This window comes from Pteropus alecto, unplaced genomic scaffold, assembly GCF_000325575.1.
Source record: "Pteropus alecto unplaced genomic scaffold, ASM32557v1 scaffold11, whole genome shotgun sequence".
NCBI classification, from domain to species: Eukaryota; Metazoa; Chordata; class Mammalia; order Chiroptera; family Pteropodidae; genus Pteropus; species Pteropus alecto.
Genome location: NW_006431956.1, coordinates 14,134,248 through 14,158,207, shown reverse-complemented (window position 1 = coordinate 14,158,207; position 23,960 = coordinate 14,134,248). Strand labels below are relative to the sequence as shown.

Genomic DNA, 23,960 nt, shown 5'->3' with positions numbered 1-23,960 from the left:
TCTCTCTTTTCTTTTTTGAGATAAAATACGATGTCATTCTTTTAGTGGTTTTTCTAGAAATTATAATGTGCAAGTTAATCGAAGTCTAATGCTAATTAATATTTTTTTCTTCTCTGAAACAATATAAGGATCTTAGAACATGTTAACTCTGCATGTCTCCCCTCTACCTACATGTTGACCTTTATATTATGCTGCAATTCTTTCACTTTTTACTTTCTGCAAGTTCTTTGTTTTGCCCTCATTTTTGAAAGATACTCTTGCTGCTACAGGAATTCCAAGTTGATATTTTCTTCTAGCATATTGAAGATAATATTTCGTTCTCTTTTGTCTTCTTGTTAGTAAGAAGTCATATTTTGATTTATTGGTTTTTTGAAAACAAGCTTTTAAAATATCAGTTAACATTTTCTTTATATCGTTGGTGTTTGGCCATTTTCATGAGTAATCATGAGTCTAGATGAGAATTTATTTTTATGTTTCTTGTTTGGGATTCATTGAGCTTCTTATGTCTATGGATAAATGTCTATCACCAGTTCTAGAAAATTTTCATCCAGCATCTCCTCACATATTATGTGTTCCTCTGTATCCCAGCGCTCTCTTTAATTCTTCTGTGTTCTCAATTAAACATATTTTAGATTTTCTTTTCAACTCTATCCCCATGGCTCCTAAACTCTCTTTTTTTTTTTTGGCTACATTCTATATAATTTCTTCCAATATATTTCAGTAATTTTCTTCTTAACTGTTTTAGAAATTTTGGTTATTTGAAATTCTTTAGGGTACTGCACCAAACATGCTCGATCACTTATTATAGTTTCCTCTTTATAATTTTTAGACTTATTTTTCACATTTCTTCAAACAAGGTTGTTTTATAATCTGTCTGGTAATTCCATTATCAGAAATATTTGTGGGTTTGTTTCTCTTTTTTTTTTCTGCTTGTTCTACCTCAGAATGTGTTTTTTGCTGTGCACGTTTAACTGTTTTGTGTTTGTTGACCTTCAGAAACTTTTACTGGAAATTCCTTGAGATCCAGGTTGAAAAAGCTGTTCTTTAAGTAGATTGGTATTTCTTTTTATCCAGAGCCAAGCTATTACTAGATCGGCCTACATATGTATGTCCGGTTTGCTTTATTGCCATGTCTTGGAGATTGGTTGTCCCTTCTCCCCACTTACCTCCCACTCCCCACTACTTTGCATAGCACCGAGATAGAGTCTGAGTTACGAGTAAGTCACCTTACCCATAAGTGTGGGGAGAGTCTCCTAATAGACACCTAACTAGACAGGACTTGGGATTTTTCTTCTGTCTACTAGGTGGAGGAGCCCTTAAAATGGAAGCTTATGCTCACTAGCCTAGACATATGTTATATTATTGATACTATTAATATTATATTAATAGTGTTTTGAGGTATAATTTTCTAGTAACTAGGCCTATATGTCATATGCATTATGGTTCAAATATAAATTAAGCATTCCCTTATATGAGCTCAATTTGCCAGTACATTTATACTTCATTGGATGATTTGCTACTCATGTAGTTGTCTTATTAAAATACCTTGAAATAATCTATTATCAATGTAGTTATAATAAAAATCTCCAAGTTATTTGTAGTTTGCTATTACAGGCAATGTTTCCTAACATAAGAATGTATAAGCTTATATACATACACTCATATGCTTATCCAAGACGCTTTTCACAATTAGGATTAGGGAAGGATGCAGATAGACCCTTTGCCTAATTCTCTCCTGGAAACTCCCTACTTATATTTTGGAGTCATTTAATCTGAGTGATTGTTCATGCTACGAGGTAGACAAGTGAGACTTTCAGCCTCCTAAAATGTTCGTTCCTGGGAGGTGGTGGCAGCAACACCAATCTGATATGGAGAAAAAGAGAAATAAATGAGCGATTCTGTCTCTCATCCAAAATTGGTTATTAGAATATGCAAATAAAATTCTCCTACATACCAGGACTATTCATTATGTTTATGAAAAAATAGTTTTTATGTGGTACCTAAGAACAGAGATCATTAAGGATGGAAACTGTCTTTTATTATTAAATTTTCAGTGCCTAGTAAGAACCTGGTACACAGTAGGAACTCAAATATTTGTTGAGCAAATGTATTGAATGAAGGGAGGTACCGCCTCCTTAACTTGTCACTATTCCAAAATGACTGTTCCCAAAGCTGCAGAAGTTAGCGTGTTAGTATCTGTACCTTGAGAAAAATTTATTGTGTCCGCTTTCTCCTTTTCTTTTACTTTTCTCCCATCAGTCACCTTCTAACAAAAAGTGTCAGTGACACTTTTTAAAATTAGAAATTTTATTTCACATAGCTGCTAAGTGTAAGCAGAAACAATAACAAAAACAGGACATGGTTCCATAGTGTAGTGGTTAGCACGTCTGCCTTACACGCAGAAGGTCCTGAGTTCGTGCCTCAGTGGAGCCACAGTCCATGATCTATTGCCGTGCCACCCTGAACAAGCCCAGTTCTGACCATGACACTTTTTAAAATTAGAAATTTTATTTCACATAGCTGCTAAGTGTAAGCAGAAACAATAACAAAAACAGGACATGGTTCCATAGTGTAGTGGTTAGCACGTCTGCCTTACACGCAGAAGGTCCTGAGTTCGTGCCTCAGTGGAGCCACAGTCCATGATCTATTGCCGTGCCACCCTGAACAAGCCCAATTCCGACCACGGAAGCTAAGCAGGGTCGGGCCTGGTTAGTACTTGGATGGGAGACCACCTAGGAAGACCAGGTGCTGTAGGCATAAGTAATAATAAATAATGATAATAATAAAAACATGGTAATCCCAGACTTTGGTAGGATTTCAGCATCATTTTTGTAAAATAAACTGGTAAGGTGGTCAACTTCAATGACAGGCAAAAAAAGAAGAAATCTCCTTACTTCACTTAAAAAGTCCCAGGAAACCATATTAACAGCAATCTAAAATGAAGGGATTTTGATTGGATTAAATTTGGCATTGTCGGAAATTCAAGTTTCTGTAGTATATTTAAGACTTTGAAAGACACAGTGCATGAAGTTACTTTGTCAGTCAAGAGAATAAATGCGATGTAAAAAAATCTCTTTAAGGGTTCTAAAACCTTTAAGAAATATGAAATCTAGGATTTCGGAAAACTAAGGCGAGCTACTGAACAGGTAGGGCTATACAGGCGAAAAATCGAGGAAAGTCCATGGTTGGAGTATTAATATCCTAGACCGTCTCCTGGAAATAACTTCTCTACAGAAAATGTTGTAATTAGGTGATTCTGAGTTGTCTTTTCCTGGCTGCTCCATAACTTAAGACCTTGACACAGATACCGCCTAGCTAGATAGTCCCCTTTTTTTCCTGATTACTCTCCAGGTTGTCTGTGTTCAAAAATGTGATTCCTCATTCCAGGTAATAAAAAGTTTATTGCAATAGTTACAGTCCCTGCTTTCAAAGTTTAACTTTTTGTCTTGGGTGTAAAACCAGAATAGAAAGATTTGCATTTGAATGTGAAATACATTAAGTCTAGAAATATATTTCCTGTCGTTTATTCATTCACTTAGCAAACATTTGTTGAGTCACGACCATGAGCCATTCACTAAAGTAATTCCCGGGAAGGGAGCAATATGGCCTCTGACCTCACTTCCTTTAGATAGTTGTTCACATGTCACCAGTTAGAGAGGACTTCCCGGACCATTTGATCAAAATCGTGTTACAGCCCTGCCCTGCTTTTCACGCTTCCTTCCTTCTCCCTCTGCTTATTATTCTCCATAGCACTCATCACCGTCTCTTATACTACTTATTTCTTGTTGAACACTTTTCTGCCTCAGTTGGAATGTAGAGCAGAAAATTTATTTTGTTTATTACTTTTTACTTAAAACCAAGAACAGCTCCTAGCATGTATACTTCAGTGAATATATATGATCTAGGCTCTGGCTTCAAGAAGCTCCCACTCTGATGGAGGATGAAAGTGTAAAATAATTTTGTAAGTGCAAAAATAGAGGTGTGTCCAGTTGTTACAGGATCACAGCAGAGGGACAGGTTCTCAGGCGGGATGTCCTTTGTGCCGTTGACAGATGAATAGGAATTTATCAGGAAGAAGGAAAAGCAGTATTCCAGAACAGATTTCAGAGATGTTTGGAAATTATATTTGCCCAGATTTGGGGGTAGAACTTGGGGATGGGTTATATGTCAGCGGTTAAGGATGACTTGTGCAGGATTATGCCCAGCCTTTCTGGCATGATTGAGCGGATAGGTGGAAGTACCATTAATTGAGGGATGCCGGAAGGGAAACATCCACCCCTTTTCCCTGGAGAAATGAGTTTAGTTTGGGATAAGTTGCATTTCCGATGCCTGTAGAGTGTTTAGTACTTAGTGGAAAATTTGGGTGTGGAGCTCATAGGGAAAAGTGGGGGTCGAAAATAGATCTGGAATTTATTATTATATATGTTATAATGAAGTCCTAGGCATAAATGAAACCACATACAGAGAGCATGAAGATGCATAGATAAGGTAGGACCCTAGAGAAGGCAGCATCTAAGAGATGGTCAGTGAAAGAGGAATCAGAAAGGAAATCTGAGAATGTTTTGGAAGATCCGAGGGTACCCAGGAGTTGGTGACTTGCTAATTAAAAAGTGTTCATTTTAAAGGGGCGTGGATAACTTGTCATTTGTCACAGAGATTTCATTAGGGTAGGGACTAAAAAGATACTATTGGACCAGACCTGACAGGTAGCAAATTGGTAAAGTTGCTAAGAAAAACAGTTTCAGTAGAGTGGATGGAAGAACTGTGAAAACCAAATATTAGTGGGCTGGAACATAAATTAGAGCAGTGAACTTCAATGAGGATGGGAGTGGGGTGGGTGGACAATTTTGTCCCCTAGGAGAAATTTGTCAGTGTCTGAGGAACCCTGGATTAGAAGGGAAGAAATGAAGATATGCGAGTATAGACTATTTTCCCAAGAAATATGAAAATGAAAGGATAGCGAAAGAGAGATGGTAGCCATGGGGAAGGATAGGGAGAAATTTTGTTCTCTTAAGTTGTGGAAACTTGTATGTCCGTCTAGAGATCTAGAGAGAAGAACAGAGATTGACTGAGGTCTTACACATGAGAAGAAATAATTTAGAGGAGCAAGGTTCTGAAGACAGCTGGTAACTAAATCCTCACCTGAGAAAGAGAGAAAGAAGTACGGATGGGGAAAAATTCTTTGAAAAAATTGAGGATACAGCAATTGAGATATAGCAAAATAAGACATGAAGGTTATCCAAATAGTTTGAGGAATTTAGAATGGAGTAACAAGTTCGAGAAGGTTGTCAGAAGTTTGAAACTAACCTTGAGGGGGTGGGAATTAAAATAAAAGGAAGAGACTTTAGAGAGGAATGCCAAGAGCTTAGCTGAACTGGGAAACTGTAAATCAATGGGTTACGCAGTTTTATCCTGCGGAAGTAGTGGACCAAGACCAAGAGCAGGCGGAGTGTAGTTAGATTTTTCCACAGCTGGAGATTGGCAAATGGACTGCTTAGAAAGGTCAAGGGAGAAAGGAAGTTGAGGTTGTCAGTGAATTTTGTTGAAATATTGATCCATGGATAATCTCAGTAAGAAAGTGATTTCTGGAAGGGGACTGGTAGTCTTAGAGAACAGAGATGGCTAAGGGCTTGACAGAGCCAAGGAGCAAATGTAATGGTTTCAATGGTGGAGTGTTGGTAAGGTCAGAGATGGAAGGATGGTTGCTGTTGAGGAGAGCACCGTTAACAAATTTTTCTAGGTTTGCAGAGAAATTAAAATCTAGCACAACAGGAATAACAAGGCTATGAATCTAGGTGTGATACATAGTTTGTGAAATTCCTGGAACTTTCGAGAGAGAAAAACTTCAAATACTCCAGAAGGCAGATCCCGGGACTGTTTTGTTCATTGTAGGATAATGGACGCCTGGCACATGGTTAGAGCTCAGTAAATATTTGTTGAATGAATAAACACCCTTCCAGACTTTCTTGCCGAGGTAGTTTATCATGCCAGAAAATTTGATTCACGTCTGACACCTAGTGGTATTGTCTTCAAATTACAGCGAAGTGGCAGCATTTTCCTTCTGCTATTTGGAGATTGTACAGATCGTTTGTAGAACAATGAATCTATTCCTGATAGAAATCTCCAAGTTGGTTTGGGGGAGTTTTACTGTCGGCATTTTCCAGGGCTGTAATTTGAACCAGTCGGCAGTAAATATTTATTGAGGCATCTCCTGTATGCCAGGCACTGTTCTACATGCTGGAGATTTTCATGCACTGTGTGTTCTCTCACATATATGATCTCACTGAATTTGAATACAGAGGCCAAGCATTCCATTGGGAACTTAATTTAGGGTTTTTGTGTGTGAAACCTTTCTACATTTATTTCATAGCTTTTGGTGCTGTCATCTCTACATCATGACATACTGTTTTTCCTTAACGTTAAGTCAGCTTTAGGAAGACGAAAGTAGGATTGGGTTTGTTGTCAGCTTATGTTATCTACCTTGTGCAGAATACTACAGACTCTAGAAAACTATGCAAGGATTTTATTGTAAGAAAAAATAAAGTTCTTATTTGTTAACGGTGCTTGCTACAGTATTTGTTGTATTTATAAATAAATAGACATGATATCTGGGATTTGCTTTAAAATTTTTTTAGGAAAAAGAGTAGTGCAAATAAAAAAAGGTGACAGATTTAATATAATTATTTAAGTTGTGTTTATGAGGGTTTATTCTGTTTTTTTTTTTTTTCTTTGCTTTTGTATATACTGGACATTTTCCACAATAAAAAGTAAAAAAAGATTAGATGAGCGCACATTGAAAAAAAGTTTATTATGATTAAGTTAGAGCATGGTCTGCTTTTTATATTTAGCAGATTTTCATATTTTATATTGTTCCATTTGATATTACTTGAAAATCAGATTGAGTAGAGAGATAGTATGTTTTTGCTTATAGTAGATCTAATGTGATTGAAACCTTACAGGTGACATTCTGCTGACATTGTACAGAGACTATTGAAATTTTGGGCTGAAGCTTATGATAATTGTTAAAGCTAAAGATTGGAGACTTGAGAGTTATGATTTTAAAGTACTAGCCATCACTTTGGAAGCGAGAGAATCTTAAGTGGAAATTTGGGAAAAATCTAGATTTAATAAGCTGGCACATATATGTATATTTTTCCCTTAATGCTTCTGCCATTTACCATGGGAAAATAGTATCTCATAATCTGTCATACTAGTCTTGTTAAATTGGATTCTGCTCAATTATCATATAGGATGTATTTATCATATGGATTTTTGATGTTAGGCAATGTTTCTCTATGAGGTTCTTAAGATATTTTTAGGTACCATCAGCAAACCCAAGCCCCAAAATAAAAATTAGAAGCCTGTTTTCAACAATAAAAAAAAGCTGTGAAACATTTCAGGCAAACAAAAATATAGAGGAAAAAAGTAACTTCCAAGTGTTTGCCATCTATCTTTGTCATCTTAGCATTTCAGCATCTTTCCCCTCACACTCCCCTCCCCAACAGAGATGATTCTAAGTATGGTGGTGTGGTCAAGGCCCCGTTGTTCCACTCTTCCCTATTCTCTTACCCCAGAGGTAACCACGAGCCTGGATTTGCTGTGTATTACTCCTTCTGTTTGTATTTTGCTTTAGTGGATCCATAATTCCTAACTCAATAAATTCTTTTTCCTGTGGCAATCTGATATCCATCAAAGAGAAGTAAAGATCCCTTTTTCATCATTACTTCAATCTCCATTATGGTTTCAATTATTTTGGGTCTGAAAATAGATATTGATTTAAATAAGCTATTTAATTGAATTTTAAAGATAATTAACACCTGGATCTTTAATATTCTATTATGTGATGTGCTTCTTTTAGCTTTCCTCTTTTGCGGAGAGTATACTTTTCCCAAAGCTTTATATTGAAGCTCAGTTTAATTTCAGTGGCCTTCTCTTGTGTAGAGAGATTTTGTTTTTACAACAAAGAAATCAGTAAAAAGAATACTTTAAAAATATAACTCATTATAAAAGCAAGGTAATTTGGTTTCATTAAAAAATTGTTTAATAGCATATTTGAGAATGTTGAGAGAGAAAGGGAGGAAAAAGCTTAATCTCAGTGACAGTTGTTATTTTCCATTACTTTGCTTTTGGAGGAAAAATATGGGATAGTCTTTCTTTATATAAAGTATATGTTTTGTCAGCCTGTTAAGAAATGTTTTTCTCGTCACCAGAACTGTGGAATTCCCTGACCCAGGCTTATCTATCTTTCTGTGGATCTTCATTACAGGGCCCTTTTTTTAGTAATTAGTATAGCTCAAATTTTGTTACCTCTTAAAATAATCTGTTTGCTTTGTACAGTTAATATTTTAAATCTTGAAATGATTTAAATGTTGCAAGTGATTGAGTTTAGCATTCTCCAAAGAAGAGGGTCATCAGATTTCAGTCATCCTTCGGTTAAGTTGGTATACTCTTTCAACCAATATTTTTATAGCATTTGTAGTATGACAATCACTGACCTTGATCATCCCTGATCTGTATGTAAACCTTCTGAAGGTTTATCATCAGACTGGCATAGTAATAAGTAACACTTATTAAATACCTATTTGTATTATGCATTATATAAGGCTTTTAATGGATTATCTCTTTTAATCCTCACAACGACCTTGCGAGGGAGGAATAAATAAATCATTTGTCTAAAATCACTTGGAGATAGGGTTGCCAGATGAAATACAGGAGGCCTGATTAAATTTCATTTTCTGATAAACAACTAATAATTCTTAATATAAGTATGTACCAAATATTGCAAAATCTGGCCTACATGGAAAATAAATGGTAGAGCTGGCATTTTAAATCATGTAATCTGGTCATAGGGCCCAACCTGTTAACTACTGAATTATACTGGATATGGAGAATAAAAATCGTGTCCAACTGGGTATTCATCTGGTATTTAGATGGCAGCTACTACCTGTATATCAGTTTTTTTTACTCAAGCTGTTTTCCCCTCCCCAACTGATTGTATTTACCATAATGTAGAAATATGTGCATGTTTTCTGACTTCAAAGTGTAACATCAACTTTAGGTGAATTCATATATATGTTTTATAGCTTCTCGTTTAAGTCTTTACTAATTGTGTATTAAATAGAACAACATGACACTTTTTCTGTACATGCTCATTTTAACCATTCTTGTCCATGTCAAATCATTGTAGTTTTCCTTCTTTTCTTCAAATATAGAAAGGTTTGATTACATGTGTGTGTTAAAAAGAAATATTTGTCCTTTAATAAGGTTAAAGAAATGACATGTGAATAAGGTATTTAACTGTTCTTTGAAACATGTCCTGTGTGTTCTCAAAAAATTTATAAAAAATTATAAAATACAGATGTCGACTTGAAAGAGGCTTTTGCAGAGAATTGCCAGGGAGGCCACCTGGCTGTGCCAAATGATCATACTGGTCAGTAAGGAATCATTTTTCCTGGTTTATTGTGAGAATACAGGATTGGGCTCTAAGTTTTGCGTATCTAGAAATTGACTTACAAAAACTGAAGACACAAGAGATTAAATAACACACATTTTAAATTTGATACCATAGATTTCTAGTCCCAGCAGAATTGCAGAGAGCAGATATTAAAAAGAAGACACTTAAAATTAATGAGCTAAGTGTTTAACTCAAGACTTGGAGTCAAGGAATATGGAAATTGAAGAGAAGGATATTTCTTAGTGCACCTACCTGTAATTAAAGGCATATCTATGAGAAATTTTTCTATTTCTAAAAATTTCTATTTTCTAGATATTGGATAATATCCGGGTAGTAATAGCAAGTCAGAATTTTGAAGAAAGTCCCAAAAGGAAAGCTCAGAAACATCAAGAATCAAAAGTACAACTCTTGGCAGATATAATAGGGCTTGCTCTAGGACTGGCCTGTATTTTTGTCTATTCCGTATATGTTTTTTCTAGACTACTCATATGTTTTTGGGCATAGCGTAGTGAGAGATTTGTCAGTGGCAAAGTGTCATTTCTTGCAAAGGCAGTCATTGTAAAATTAGTATTTCTTTGATAGAAATTAAACCTAATTATTTTGGACTACATCTATTCTTTATGAGGGAAATTTTGTACCAGAGTTTTCAAAAGTCACTACATTGTTATTCACTCAACTTTTTATTATTTTGTACAATTCATTAATGGTCCTTTACATTTTGTCTTTTTAAATATAAGTATGTTATAATCACCTTTGGGACACAGGAGACTGGAAGACATTAATAAGAAAAATGTTTCTCCTCTTTTATTATATAAATCTTTCCATGCAAGCAGTGACTCGATACAACTAAACTTATTAAACCCTCAGCTCTCTAGCCGAGAGAAAATAGATGGTTTTCCTAATGCCAATGATTGTGCCAATGGTTGTGCCGATGGTTATAAACACTGAATCGGCCACAGAGAAACCTAGCCTGATTACCAGCTCGACTGGAATTAAGTATTGGCATCCTTTCAAATTAATTATAAGTGTGCTTGTCTACTTGTATTCAGTAAAGCTGGACAAATGAATAAATAATTCAATTCCTTTTGAAGCAACATGGAGCACCAGGTTTGGATTCAGATCTGGGTTCAAATCCCTACTCTACCTCTTTGCAAGTTACTTAGTCTCCGTTTCTTCCTCAGTTCAATGGTAATGTTAGGATTGTAATGCCCATCTTGAAGGCTCGCTGTGAGAATTGAAGTAGATAATGTATTTATTTGTTCATTGAATAATTACTTATTGATTGCCTGCTCTGCCCAAGCATTGTTCTAGTGATGTGGGGGTCGGGGAACGTGACAAAATTCCTGCTCTTCATTTTAGTGGGAGAGAGTACAACCAACATGCAAGCAAATAAATATGTAATGTTAGGTAGTGAGTGATAACTTCTACGAAGAAAAATAAAGCCTGGCATATACAGAAAAATTTCCCCAGCTTTTTATAATTTTCAAAGTATAGTAAACACCTGTATGCTGTCCATCTCGATTCAACAATTAACGTATTGCTGTCTGCCTTATCCATATGTGTGGGGGGGGCGGGTGTGAGGGTATCTTGCTTTATTTTTTTTCCCCAAACCATTTGAAAATGAAGTTGTAGATATTGTTATAATTAGTCCCTTAGCACTTTAGCAAACATCTTTTAAGAATTAGGACATTCTTCTAATATTTAATACTAAAACTAATATTAGTTTTCCTTTTCCTCCTAAATCTCATGGAGAAAGCAGCGTGGCTGTCTGTCATAGCTAATCAGAAGGGACAGAAGGATTCATTATATTTTCATGTCATCTAAATGTAGAGATAAGGCTGAAGTTACTTTGGGAAGACATATATGTGTGTGTGTATATATATATACACACACACACACACACATATATATAAAATTAGGTTTATAGTATTTAAAATCGGATAAGAGCTATTTTGCAAGTGCTTTTATAACCTTTCAAAATTTAATTCTTGAAAACAAAAATATGACATTCATCCTCATTTAAGCAGTATGCAAGGAAGGGCGGAAATACACATTTACTGAGGAATTACTTCAGTTGCATGCTATGCTGAGTGCTTTAACATGTTATCTCATTTAGTCTTCGTAGAAACCCTTCGAGAATGTAAAAATAAAGAATAATTATTGATATTATAGAAGAAAAAGTAATAATTTCTTTAAGTCAGAAAGTTTACTTAATTGCAACTGGACTATTAAGTGGCAAAGCAAGAATTTGAATCCATATCTACTGGCTTCTAAAACACAAGCAATTTCCACTATACCCTGTTGCTTTTTTAATGATCGAGTTAGGCATTCGCTAATTAGGAGGAATTCTTTTAGAGTTAATAGCTAAATATGTAAGAGGAGCTACTAATACATATTTTTTTACTAGGAAACTTCTCTTTAGCCGCCTTTGTGATACACCACGATAAGAATTCAGTTTTCCATGGCAATAATTATGAATTCTTTATATTTGACACCAAATTATTTTCTGCTCTGCATTGTCATCTAACCAGTATTACTGCATTACTTCATATATGTATAGGCCTTATTTTCTCAATTATATTCTTCATTAAGGGTCAGGGCTGTGGTTCTCAAACTGGAGTGCATCGCGGTCATCTCACAGTTTCTGATTCAGTAGATCTGGGGTGAGGTCCACACATTTGCATTTCTAACACAGGCCTTTGTGATAGTAATGCTGCTGGTCCGGGGGACCACACTCTAGGAACCGCTATCTGCCTATTTGTCCCCCTTCAGTACTTATTATGATGTTTACCACTTCGCTTAAACATCTTCTCATCTGAATCTTTCCTTGACTTCCGTTTTACTGAAACGTAGTTGTTCTCGAGCATTAGTGTGTTTAGGGAAACTTGTCAACAAAGCACGATCTTTGATGATTGGATCGTGAAACACTGATTTTTAGCAAACACCTTAGATGTTTTCCATGGACAGCGATATGCGAACTGTGTCTTATTCATCATCATAACTTAAAGATTTGCACGGTGCCGTGTTAAAGAGCAGAAGAACGAGTACCACTAGTGTGTAGTCTAGCTGTGTGACCTTGGAGAATTTAATTTCTCTGAGCTTCAGTTTCCTCTTTTTATGCAATGGTGGTAGTAGTACTTACTTGCTATAGAAATTAGCTCTCAGCTGTGTATAGTGCTTAGTGTAGTAATTTATATACCGAATGAACCTAGGAAATGGAAACTATTACTATTGTTGTGGTTGTTTTGTTATGAAAGAAGCAAAATCAATGTTCCAATTAATGAAAGCCCCTAAATTATGATTTTAGCATTGGAATTCAGGATGTGTTTTTAACACTTCATTAAAAATCTTTACTCGTCTTGATTAAATACTATTTTACATTTTGGTATTTTAGTAAACTATTATGAAGTAAAGCTATGCCCTGGGCTTTTTTTCTCTCACAGGAAAACAAAGGAACCGCTTGGAACCCATGGATACCATATTCGTTAAGCAGGTTAAAGAAGGGGGACCTGCTTTTGAAGCTGGATTATGCACAGGTGCTAATATTATTCTTTAAATAATAGCTTCTAATTCCTTTTTTACTTTCTTTTTATCTTCCATATTTCATTTCTGTATTTTTTCCTTATCTATGCTCATGTATGTTTCTCTCTTTTTCTTCAGATCTATTATTACTGTTTTTGAGACATAATTGGTTATCTATTTCTTGATACCCAAATGGATGGGTTTGAACAGCAATAGTTTAATGTAAACTATAAATTGTAGGTATGTTAGGTTACCATTCAGATAATGGAGTCTTGGAGGCCCTTTTAAAGAACCTATTTTGCATATATTTTATTTTGAAGAAAGAAGCAAAATGGTGAAGATGTTTATTGACATAATTGAAATAGTCTTGGATCTTCAAATTCTGAAAGTACCTGATTTTCTAGAAGTGAGTTAATTAATTTGCACCATAACCAGTTGTTTAAGTCTTCAATGCAACACAAGCCCAGCCTCATCTGTAGGTATCAGTGGATATAGTCTGATAGCTGTTTGTTCTAAAATATTTTGTGATTTGTGATTTTAATAAAAACTAAATAGAGATTTCATTTAGATTAATGCACATTCTAAAATAGTTACTCTTTTGTTTTAAACAAAATAATTTAAAACGAGAATTAGTGAAAAACTATCTTTTATTGCTTTTTGAATAAAATGATTTTTAGCTACAAATATCTTGTCTTTTCAGCTACAGATATTATCAAATATCTATAGTGAGTGTCATTGCTAAGATTTATTAGAATACACTGTTAACTTATTACCTCCCTTAATTAATTACCATTTTCATCATACTTAAGTAACCCTAATTTCTGTATCATTAATGTGTATAACTGTATGTCAGCGTACATATGGAATTCCATTTTCTAGAATGTATCACCTGTCATGTTCTAAGCCTCACAAAGTTGGGAGGATGAAATGGAGATACTATGTGATAAACACATAAAAAGGGCATTTTTTTCCTATAGTCCTCTTTCTTTTGTCCTTTCTCTCCCAATCTTTTCCTTTCTCCTTCCCTGAGTTTTTCTGAGTAATACAAATGTCCTTTTCCCCATTAAAATGAAGAAGAAGTTAATATGTATAAAATTAAAACCATGTACATACCCGTATTTAAGTTTGGTCACGAAGTGCTAATCAATAAACTAAGTGGATTGGGAGAATACCACACGGAAGTTAGCTGGGCTAAAATTAAAGGACACTGAAGTAGTAAGACAATCAGTTGTTTAAGCCTGTTGAGTAATGTGTATCACAAATGACAAGAGAAACAGGAAAACTAGTAGTTCTACAACTCAGGAAATGGCCAGTAGGGGCATAGATAGTATCGTAGAGCTGTGGCCACTTGGTGACTGTACCTTTTGAGTTGTCTAAATTCATCAGTGACTGGAACTCTTATTTAAAACATGGCTTTATTCCATAAGAAACTAGATATATTAAAATTTAGATTCATTTTTATAAAAGATACTTTAAAAAATAATGAGTAATGGTACATTAAAAAATAAGGACATTACTCGAGACATTATTTCAAAAGTATTCAGAAGGGACTTTCTGTAGGAATTCCTCACGTGATTTTTTTTTTTATTCCTCTCTGAAGGTGACCGAATCATAAAAGTCAACGGAGAAAGTGTTATTGGAAAGACCTATTCTCAAGTAATTGCTTTAATTCAAAACAGGTAAGATTCTTGAAATATGATTAATTTTGGCCAGAGATGGGTTTTACAAATCAATGGAGCAAGTAGATTTAATAGAATATCGTATTTCTGTAGGGAACTGAGGTGATGTGGAGATGTGGAACTTTGTCTTAAAGTGGATAACGCATTTGAGGGTTGCCAAGAAGAAACTCCTGAGGATAGTGTAGTTGGTGGCTTTGCTTTGGCAAATTCATCAAATTTGTGATTAAAATCCTTTAACGTCTAAAAGGCACACATTTTAAATGTTCTGTAAGTTTCCCACTTTTATTCCAAGTGACAAATGATACTTTGTTTATAATATATAAATAAATGCATATATAATTGATTTTAAAACCTCTTACTAAAATAAAGTATCTTTAAATAGCTTATTGAATGATATTCTTAGCTCAAAATTATTCATTTGTTTTAACCAAGATGGCAAAAGATTGTCTTTTAATCCATTTGTCTGCCTACATTGTGCAGAATGATAGGATTTTGAGTTCTAACAGTAAATATAGAGTGACTGTCTATGGGACCTCAAAGATAATTTAGTCCTACTCTTTCTACAACAAACCTAGACAATTTACAAAAATTACAAATAAAGTAATTGAAAGCCACAGAGGTTACCATATTGAATAGCTGTCAAGAGCAGGCATGAATCTGGGGTTTGATTTCCAGATCAGCACTATTGTAGGATGTTCTTTCTAGATTCAAATATAGTAACTTTTAGATTATCTGTGGCATTATATGAGCTACACCCCACTATCTACAATTAAATTGAAGTTTTTTATTTTCTGAAGATCTTTATCAAGCTCCTCTACATCTAAAGCAGTCAGGCTATAATCTGTTACTTACACTGCTGCCCTCATACATTGTCGTTTTTACAATTAGATGTGATGCGATCTGGGAGTATTCTCCGAACTGTTTTGATATTTAATGACATTCTTAGAGAAAGCAGATTTTAAATCTAGCCTCTAATGTTGGTTTCTAGGTGTTCTTTATAGTGATACTAATTGATTTTAAAGTATGAGGAGACTTAGGGACTGGTGGAACATTTGAAGCCTCGCCGAGGCCGTGGGGTGACCCACCCAAATTTTCTTTTCCTTAAAATCATTTAAATCATTGTAAATATACCAATATGGGTTTTTAACCTGTAATTTAAGGATTTTTAATATGTTTGTTAACATCTCTTTAAAAATATTTTCCAATATTTTAGGAAATAACTTATTCTTTGTTTTCCTAAAAAATCTATGTTAATTTTTTTGTTACTGGTGCCATTCATCTTTCAGAGTACTAACGTTTTGGAGTGACAGTCTTAATTTTTCAACCAATAAAGCAGTTTGAAAAATAAAGAAATACTGTTTTTCATGATCTTATTTTCTTTTAAAAAATTGTGTTCCTTTTGTCTGCAGTTGGTAGCAAATGGATAATGCAGCACAAAGCCATTGAGATTCTGCAGAGTATTAGTGTAAAAATGTATCCTTGCAGAAGAATTTATCTAAACATCAGTATGTATTTTCTACCAACTCTAAATACAAGTACCTGCATAATTTACTAGTTAAATTTATTCGAACCTGTGGTTCTTATTGGTTTTCTATTCTCTCAGCATTTATAAACCCCAAAATAAGGGTTCAAATCTATCAAAAAGAGACACCAGTGAATTAGATCTTTTTTTTCTTTTTTTTGTTTCTTGTTTGATTGTTTCTTAATCTCTTGATTGTATTGGGGTGGGGAGATTCTCTGATATTGGTAGGTTAGATATTGAAGCCCTTGATGGGACAGCACCACTGTCCTTGCCTTATCTAAATGTAATTCCAGATCACAGGACTCAGTATAATGTCTCCTTTTGGACTTTTTAACCCAGAGGAACTACTCTGTCATTTTGAACAAGAAAATAAAATGAGACTCTGAGCTGTGCCTGTAAAGGCTCTAAAATTAAATTGTAGAAAGGAAAGCATATACAGAAGTTGAAATGCCATATGGTTTTTAATTAAATAAGGAGTCATGTTGATAGTTGTGATGGTGGACTCTGATTTCCTTCACTTCTGAGGCCAAGAGGGAATATTTCAAAATTAAGCTTATTAATATTGCCTAAAATGTTAAATATGAGAGTTCCTTGTTTTTTTGTTTTTTTGTTTTTCACTTTTAACTTGATAGTGAGAATATGTGGTAAAAATTTGTAATTTGTTCCGTGACTTTAAGTAAAATAATAACTAATTATATACTGATGAGTTTTGTTACAGGACTATTTAATATAAATAATGTACTTTATTTCTAAATTAAATTATGTTTCTAAATTATAAGAAGACTTGACTGATTATGAATAGCTCAAACATATGACAGGGAGTCCTCCTTCATACATAATTAGCTTAAGTATGTATAAAAGGGACTTCTTTTCACTTTAGTGATTTGAATTTTAAAAGTAGAGACTTAAAAAAATAAAAATTAAACTCTTGAGCAATTTAAGAAATGCTTTTAAGTTAACTATTTTTCCTTTATGTCTTTCTAATACATTTCTACCTCCCCTAAAATAGTGTATATATATATGTTCAATTTCAGTGATACAACATTGGAGCTTAGCGTTATGCCCAAAGATGAAGACATTCTCCAAGTGGTAAGTTTTATTCAAATACGAATTGTTTTTTAGTCATGAGTGTTAATAAAAATTCTTTAAAGATAGAGGTGGATTACATTTTTTAAAATTCTAGGAAAAAAAAACAAACTCTTTGGTTTATTTAGCAGAGTCTGGAATTCCTCAGATTTAACAACAACAACAACAACAACAACAAAAAGTAAAAGACCATTGTCGATTTTTTGCAATTAAGTGATATGATAATGTTTTATTGATTTTACTGTGAACCCTTATTGTTGTCATTTGCAATGAGATCCCTAGAATTTACTCCAGTATTGTTTTTTAGGTAGTCATTTGACGAAAAGTCAAAAAGTTCAGGGTGCTAGGGCATAACCCCAAGAATTAGAATCTTTTTTTTTTTAATATGAGGAAGTTTCTGAAAGCCATTTCTTAATTTTCAACAAGTGTTACTGTTTGTAAATTAACTTACCAAGCAGTTTTCTTGACAGTAACAATTCATTCCGATAGTAGAAATAGGCACGATGAATGGAGTCCACAACTTAAGGGAAAAATATATGAAGGTCTTAGGAAATGAAACTGTATTATTGAAAACTTTAGCATTTAGTCTAAAATATTTTTCTCCGTTTTAGAAAGAAATTGAATGGAATACTTACCTTCTTTATTAAGCTTAAATATTACTGAAAGTAAAAAGCTGATAAAATATATAAACTTCATTGAAAAAATTAATAATTTCCCCCAATTAACTCTGCAGTTTAAGAGAATAAAACAGCCTGAGAAAACTGTAAGTTACACACTAAAAGCTAACAATTAGATCTAGGAAATGGCAGTGGCTACTAGAGTTTTGTTTTTTGATTTTGTTTTTTCTTTTGTTTTTTTTGTTTGTTTTTAGTGAATAGTTTTTTTTGTTTTGTTTTTTCTTATTCAAGAAATATAGGTAGATGGGGTAACAGGGGTCAAATATGTGGTGACAGAAAGAAATCTAACTATGGGAGGGGAACACACAATGCACTATATATATGCCTATTAAATCGTATACCTGAAACTTACTAGATTTTGTTAACCAATGCCACACAAAAAAATAAAATAAAATAAAAAATAAATATAGGGAACTTATGGAATCTTGTGATGGGAATGGAAATGGTAATGTTTTTTATTTGTAACGCATTAATTTGAATTTAGCTCTACAAAAGTCCTAAATAATCTTCAATAAACTTTTTTTTTTCTTTTTAAATGTCACTAAAACTGGTCCTAATGATTCAACTTATTCCCTGACGAGTAAAATATAATTAACCGAAGTCCATGAAGTTCAACCTTGTGTTTTCAAGGTGTGTTGATGTTATTTGAGAGTGGCTTTTTACTGATAACAGATTACCCATCCTAAGTACACTGTTCTGTTGGGGTTGGGGATACTTAGCAAGGAAGGTGCAACTGTCCATGGTAATTTTCCTGGGCATGTAGAGCTAGCGGTAGGGTTTCTGCAGATTGAGAGAGTAGCAGATGTAACCATCGAAGGTGATAGAAGTCGCTAGATTAGAAATAAATAGGAGACTTCCTGTAGTGTTTCGCTTCTTCAAAGGACTAGACGATGCTTAGATGGTAGGAAAAGCTTCGCCTTGAATTCTCCTTGCAGTCTGATGACTCAACGACAGAATGCACTTCCAGAACAAAACTGTTTTTTCATCCTCAGTAGACGCTTTCCTTGCCAAAGTGAAGGTACTGGTTGGACGCTATTTTGAACAGAGCTCATTTCACAGAATGGCTGGCATTGTACTAAATGCCTAGGGAAGGAAGCAAACGCAGAATTACCATCATAACCTGCTGTGTGGTTGATGATGAGTAGCAGCAGTGGAAGGACCAATTTTCTAATGATGTGATCAGTGGGAAATTGGGTTAATTAGCCTGTCTTGTTATATTGTATTTAAGATAAATATATTTAAAATAAAGGTAAAATACAAAGTGTTGCAAACATGGGAAATTGGTTCACTAGAGCAACATGAGCACACAGATCTTCGTGGTTCATCAGTAAAGGGTTCTGTTATATTGTAACAGGAAATTCATTTTTAAAACATGTTATTTGAATTATTTTAATTATAAGAAATTAAAAGCTGAGACCTATCATGATAAAAGAAAATTTGACTTTTAAGCTCAGCTTTCATTCATATTTGGATGTGCTATAGTTTATTAGGAAATCAAAGGAGTTTATATAATTAATCCATACTTTGCATTGTTCCCTAAAGGACATTAGGACATGGCAATTTCTTTTAATGTATAATTGTTTTTAGCTGGACTATCTACAAGTGTCATTTTTTAAAGCTATTATTAAAAAAAAAAAAAAAAACAAAGAGAACCTGGGATTTAAAAAAACGTGCATAAAAATACTTCTCTCCAACAGATTCTAGAGGTAAAATGTTCTATAAGGGGTTTTCAGAAGTATTATGTTGGTCTTAAATCTGTTACCCAAAATATAGCCCTTTAAAGATGTATTTGTTCCTGTGAGATTGAATATTCACTGTAAAGAAAACAGTAAACATCAACATTTTTATAGCCTCTGTAAAAATTATTTGCCCAAGAGAAAGCTTGTCATAGTTGGTATATGTTTGCCCAGCAACAGCAGGATGGGTGTCCATGGAATTTTGTTCCTGAAATGACATATGGACCAAATTTGCTCAGCTCATCTTTGAGAGGTGGCATAGAAAATTTAATTCGATTTAAAATTTAACTCATGTAAGGGCAGGTATATAAAAATAAATTTAATAATTTACAAATTACAGTGATAGAATGTTGAAAAACCTGAAGTAAAATTAAGAATAATTCGTTGTTATTAAACTAGGGCTGTTATTAAACTAGGGCTCCAGTACTTACTTGTCAGCCTCATTTTTTAAATCAACATATATTTTCTAGATTAAGAACATAAATAGCATCACATTCATTTTAGTCACTTTGACAGTATTCTATAATGATATTTTAGACTGTAATATCTTAGGTTTGTATTTGTAAGGTGTAATTACAAAATAAAAAGCATTTCCTGTTTCATTTTCAAAGAAAACCAAAATGGTTTTGTTACCTTCTCAAATGTCTTGTGTATGAATGAAGTAGCCACCGCCCATCAAATCGCCTGAACAGTGATGCTGGTTGAAGAAAACACATTCTTGCATGAACCGATGGTAGGAGAACTCAGTCAGTGGATGCCTCAAGATATTTTGTTAAGCATTTGGCTCAGTGGACTCAAAAGTAAATTTTAAGCTGATCGGTTCTGATGGCTGTGGAGATTCTTGGGTGCGTCTACTGTCTGGCCAGGGCGTTTCACGCCTACTTGTTGCTGGTTTGGGTTAAGCACAGCAAGGTTAGCTGCTTTTGTCATGTGACAGGGAAGAAAGCGATGGCACAGGGATTTGAACCCAGGTAGGTCAGAGACTAGCGCCTGTCCCCTGAGCTAAACCTGGTTGTATGCTGCCGCTGGGTACAGGAGAGGAGTTAGCGAGCGTGCTTCTCACAGTCTCCTAGCTGTTGTTGGAGCTCACATCTCTGGGCTCTGAGTCTAGTGCTCTTTTTGTCATTCCGTGAAGATGTAATATAAGTTGAGAAATGTAATTTGACCCAAGTTTTTCTTGAGATTTATTAGAATTGCTTTCACAATAATCATTTAATATGTTTCATGATCAGTAGAATAGTCCACTGAAAATGAGATATCCATTTGTCAACTGTGGATCAAGATGGTCTTACCTAGAGTAAGGGAAGCAGGAGTAGGAATTCTGGAGGGATTCTTTCATATTTGTCAAGTTTGTAGCAGATTTTAAAAATCTGTTTTTAAATAATGATAAGCTAATACATGCTTCTTAGAAAAGTTTTAAGTAATTTAGAAAGTTGTAAAATTTTCACACCCCACTGTGGTATGGTTGACATGTACTTTACTGTACAGGCAGACATATAGTTATTTTGGCTTTTATCATAGGTAATAGCATTAAATTAATAAGTCAGGCTATTAAAGTGAAATGGTAGGCAGGAATTTTAATCATACCAGCAGGGTTTTTTTGTTTTGTTGTTTGTTTTTACCATTTATTAGACAGTATAAGTATCATGGGCATGGAAATAGTGATTTTGATAACAACTCTACTAAAACTGAACTGAAGGATCATTTTAGGATCATTTCAATACTATTAGGCACTGTACGTATAGTCAAGATCCAGATTGTTAATATTAAATAATACATTTGTATTTATTAAAACAGCGATACATCAGACCATGATTTGTCAATGAAACACTTGGTACTTTTTGACCAAGCCCTCAAGGGAAAGCCTGCCAGCCACAGCTGTGAGCAAGTTATAGGGTTTTCATGTCTTTTTGCAGGTATAAAAACCTTATCAGTGGGTTCCATGTCCACGTCAAAGAGTTGTTGCATGTTGCATGTTGTTCCATTCCAGATGATTCACCTAATGTTCACTCAAGCCCTGATGAATATTTTCCCCCTTGAAGGAGTCTCAAGCATTCTTTAGCAGGTTTGTTTTCCAGGGAAACAGTTAGCAAGCATCATGGCAGAAGAGGATTCCTTAAAATGCATATTGTCTGTTCTGATTTATTTCCCCAAATTTACTCTGAAGCCAATCTGTGTCTGTACCATACCTCTCAGAATAGTCATTGAAGTTCCAGAATTATTCCTAGGTATGTCTGTGACCTACCTGGAACACATAATAAGCTACAGTGGACTTAGGACTCTGCTAATTTCCCCACAGATGTTAAGTGAATGGTATTAGTTCCCAAACTTTATGAGAATGAGGAACTTTTAGATGATAGATAGATAGATAGATAGATAGATAGATAGATAGATAGATAGATAGATGATAGATAGATAGATAGATAGATAGATAGATAGATAGATAGATAGATAGATAAACAAGTATTTTTAGTGTTCATGAACTGAGAGGATATGTGAAGTAATTCAGTAATGCTCTTGGATGAGTTCACGTTTTATTCGTCAAAACTGCATCTGCTTACATTACACAATAATTCTGTATATGTAAGAGTTCTCTTAGTCCACTGTTAATGCATGGTGCATGGGAATATTTTTAGGGACCCCTGCCATAACTTTACTTGGAAGTGGGGACCCATGAATGTAGACTATTTAAAATTTAGGGTTACTATATAGGAATCTTAGAGATGTCTGAAGTACGTGAAGTATTTTTTTGAATATTTAATAGTTTCAGTCATACACTTATATTATTAAAAGATAATATTCCTCCCCAAATTTGAATAAAGGAAGGATCTTAATTATTAGTTCTAGAACAGTGTTTCCTAGCAAAAATTGTACTTATATTAATACCCCTGGAAAAAATGAGTTCTATGGCTAAATAAGTTTGTGATCTACCTTTGAGTTCTACAACGTACAGTAATGTAGTAGAGGTCTTGAGAAGTCAAGGAACTTCCCAGCCAGTCTTATCCTAGGTCACTGACCACAGAGACCACACTCTCCTCCTCTTTTTCAGGCAATACCTGATAAATACCTGATATGCACAGACCTACTGTGGGAAATACTGTGTCAGAGTTTACTCGTCCAGACACAGTTTTCCTTTCATGGAAAAGTATTGGTGTGAATATAATCAGAATTAAAAAGATAAGTTTGTTATATCAGTGCACGTCCTTAAAATGTATACTTTGATTGACTGTATTCATGCATTAAAAATATTGTGACATGTATGTTTTTTTTTTATCTACTTGGCTTTAATTTCTTGCTACAATCTGGTTTATGTTTTATAATATTCATTACAAAAGAATAGCTCTGGAAGTAGTATTTTTTGTCTATTCAGTAGTTATTTTCATCAATTAATAAAACAGGGGCCAAAAGGTACAGTGTTGAAAGATCTTAATTTTTGAGTGAAACCTATTTAATAAAACAGCCACTCTCTTTTTTCCAAATCACAGTGTAAAGGCAGCTGCAGTCAGCTGACAGCTTGTGGTTATACTCTGATTTACAGGGGAAGGAGGAGGTTGTACTATTTTAAATGCATAATAGAGCCTTCGTTTCGTCATCTGGAAGCAGAGATGGAAGAAGCTCAGGGGAAATGAGAGACGTCGATGTTGCTCTTGTGGAAGGGAAGCTTTGTAGCACATCGTCAGACAGCAGTACAGATCGAAGAAAATATCTATTAGGAATGCATGTCACCAGACGTATTTTGCTTTCAAGGATGGTAGACAAATCAAATCAGAACCAGATAAAAGCCTGAGAAAAAGATACCCAGAAGGATACTGAAGTTATTCTTTATGCTTCACTGCCCTTTACCTCTCTTGGTACCTTCCAGAGAAATGAGTATAGATGTATTTTGAGCTTGCTGTTTCCAGCATCAATATGACAACATGATTCTGTCTTTCTGTCAGTAAGCAGCTTCTACTATGTTTTCCTATTTTCTGCTAGCTACAATTTACAAAGGATGTCACAGCTCTGGTAAGAAATGCACAGAAGCCATTTCCTTGCTTTTTAAGTCATGTTTGGTAGAGATTTGTAATAAGCCAATTGATTGAAACTGTAAGTTTGCTTAGAGAAATTCCTCCATAGTGCCATAGTGTTAATCTTACTAATTTGCAGAATGTGTTTGTGACATATGGTTTTCTTTATTTTTTATTTTTATGGGGTTTTTTTTTTTTTTTGGTATCACGTACATAACCAATGTTAAAACATATTTATCTGCATCTGTGTTTTTTTTAAGTATCTCACCTTCTCTCT

At 34.4% G+C, this 23,960-nt stretch overlaps 1 protein-coding gene and 2 non-coding genes across 5 annotated transcripts in view; all 3 read left to right on the top strand.

The window, feature by feature from the left end:
* ARHGAP21 (Rho GTPase activating protein 21) overlaps positions 1-23,960 on the top strand; it is a 119,172-nt gene that overhangs the window by 57,504 nt on the left and 37,708 nt on the right. For 2 of the 3 annotated variants that reach the window (XM_015585642.2, XM_015585643.1), the window contains 3 exons: positions 12,898-12,990; positions 14,577-14,655; positions 17,212-17,266. In XM_015585642.2, coding sequence (XP_015441128.1) covers positions 12,898-12,990; positions 14,577-14,655; positions 17,212-17,266 — 227 coding nt within the window. Of the gene's footprint in view, positions 1-12,897; positions 12,991-14,576; positions 14,656-16,070; positions 16,161-17,211; positions 17,267-23,960 lie in introns of those variants that run through there. The other variant, XM_025043462.1, reaches the window with a different exon arrangement.
* TRNAV-UAC lies at positions 2,361-2,433 on the top strand. Its single transcript has one exon. It is a non-coding gene; the product is annotated as a tRNA-Val (tRNA).
* On the top strand, positions 2,561-2,633 carry TRNAV-UAC. The gene has a single exon. It is a non-coding gene; the product is annotated as a tRNA-Val (tRNA).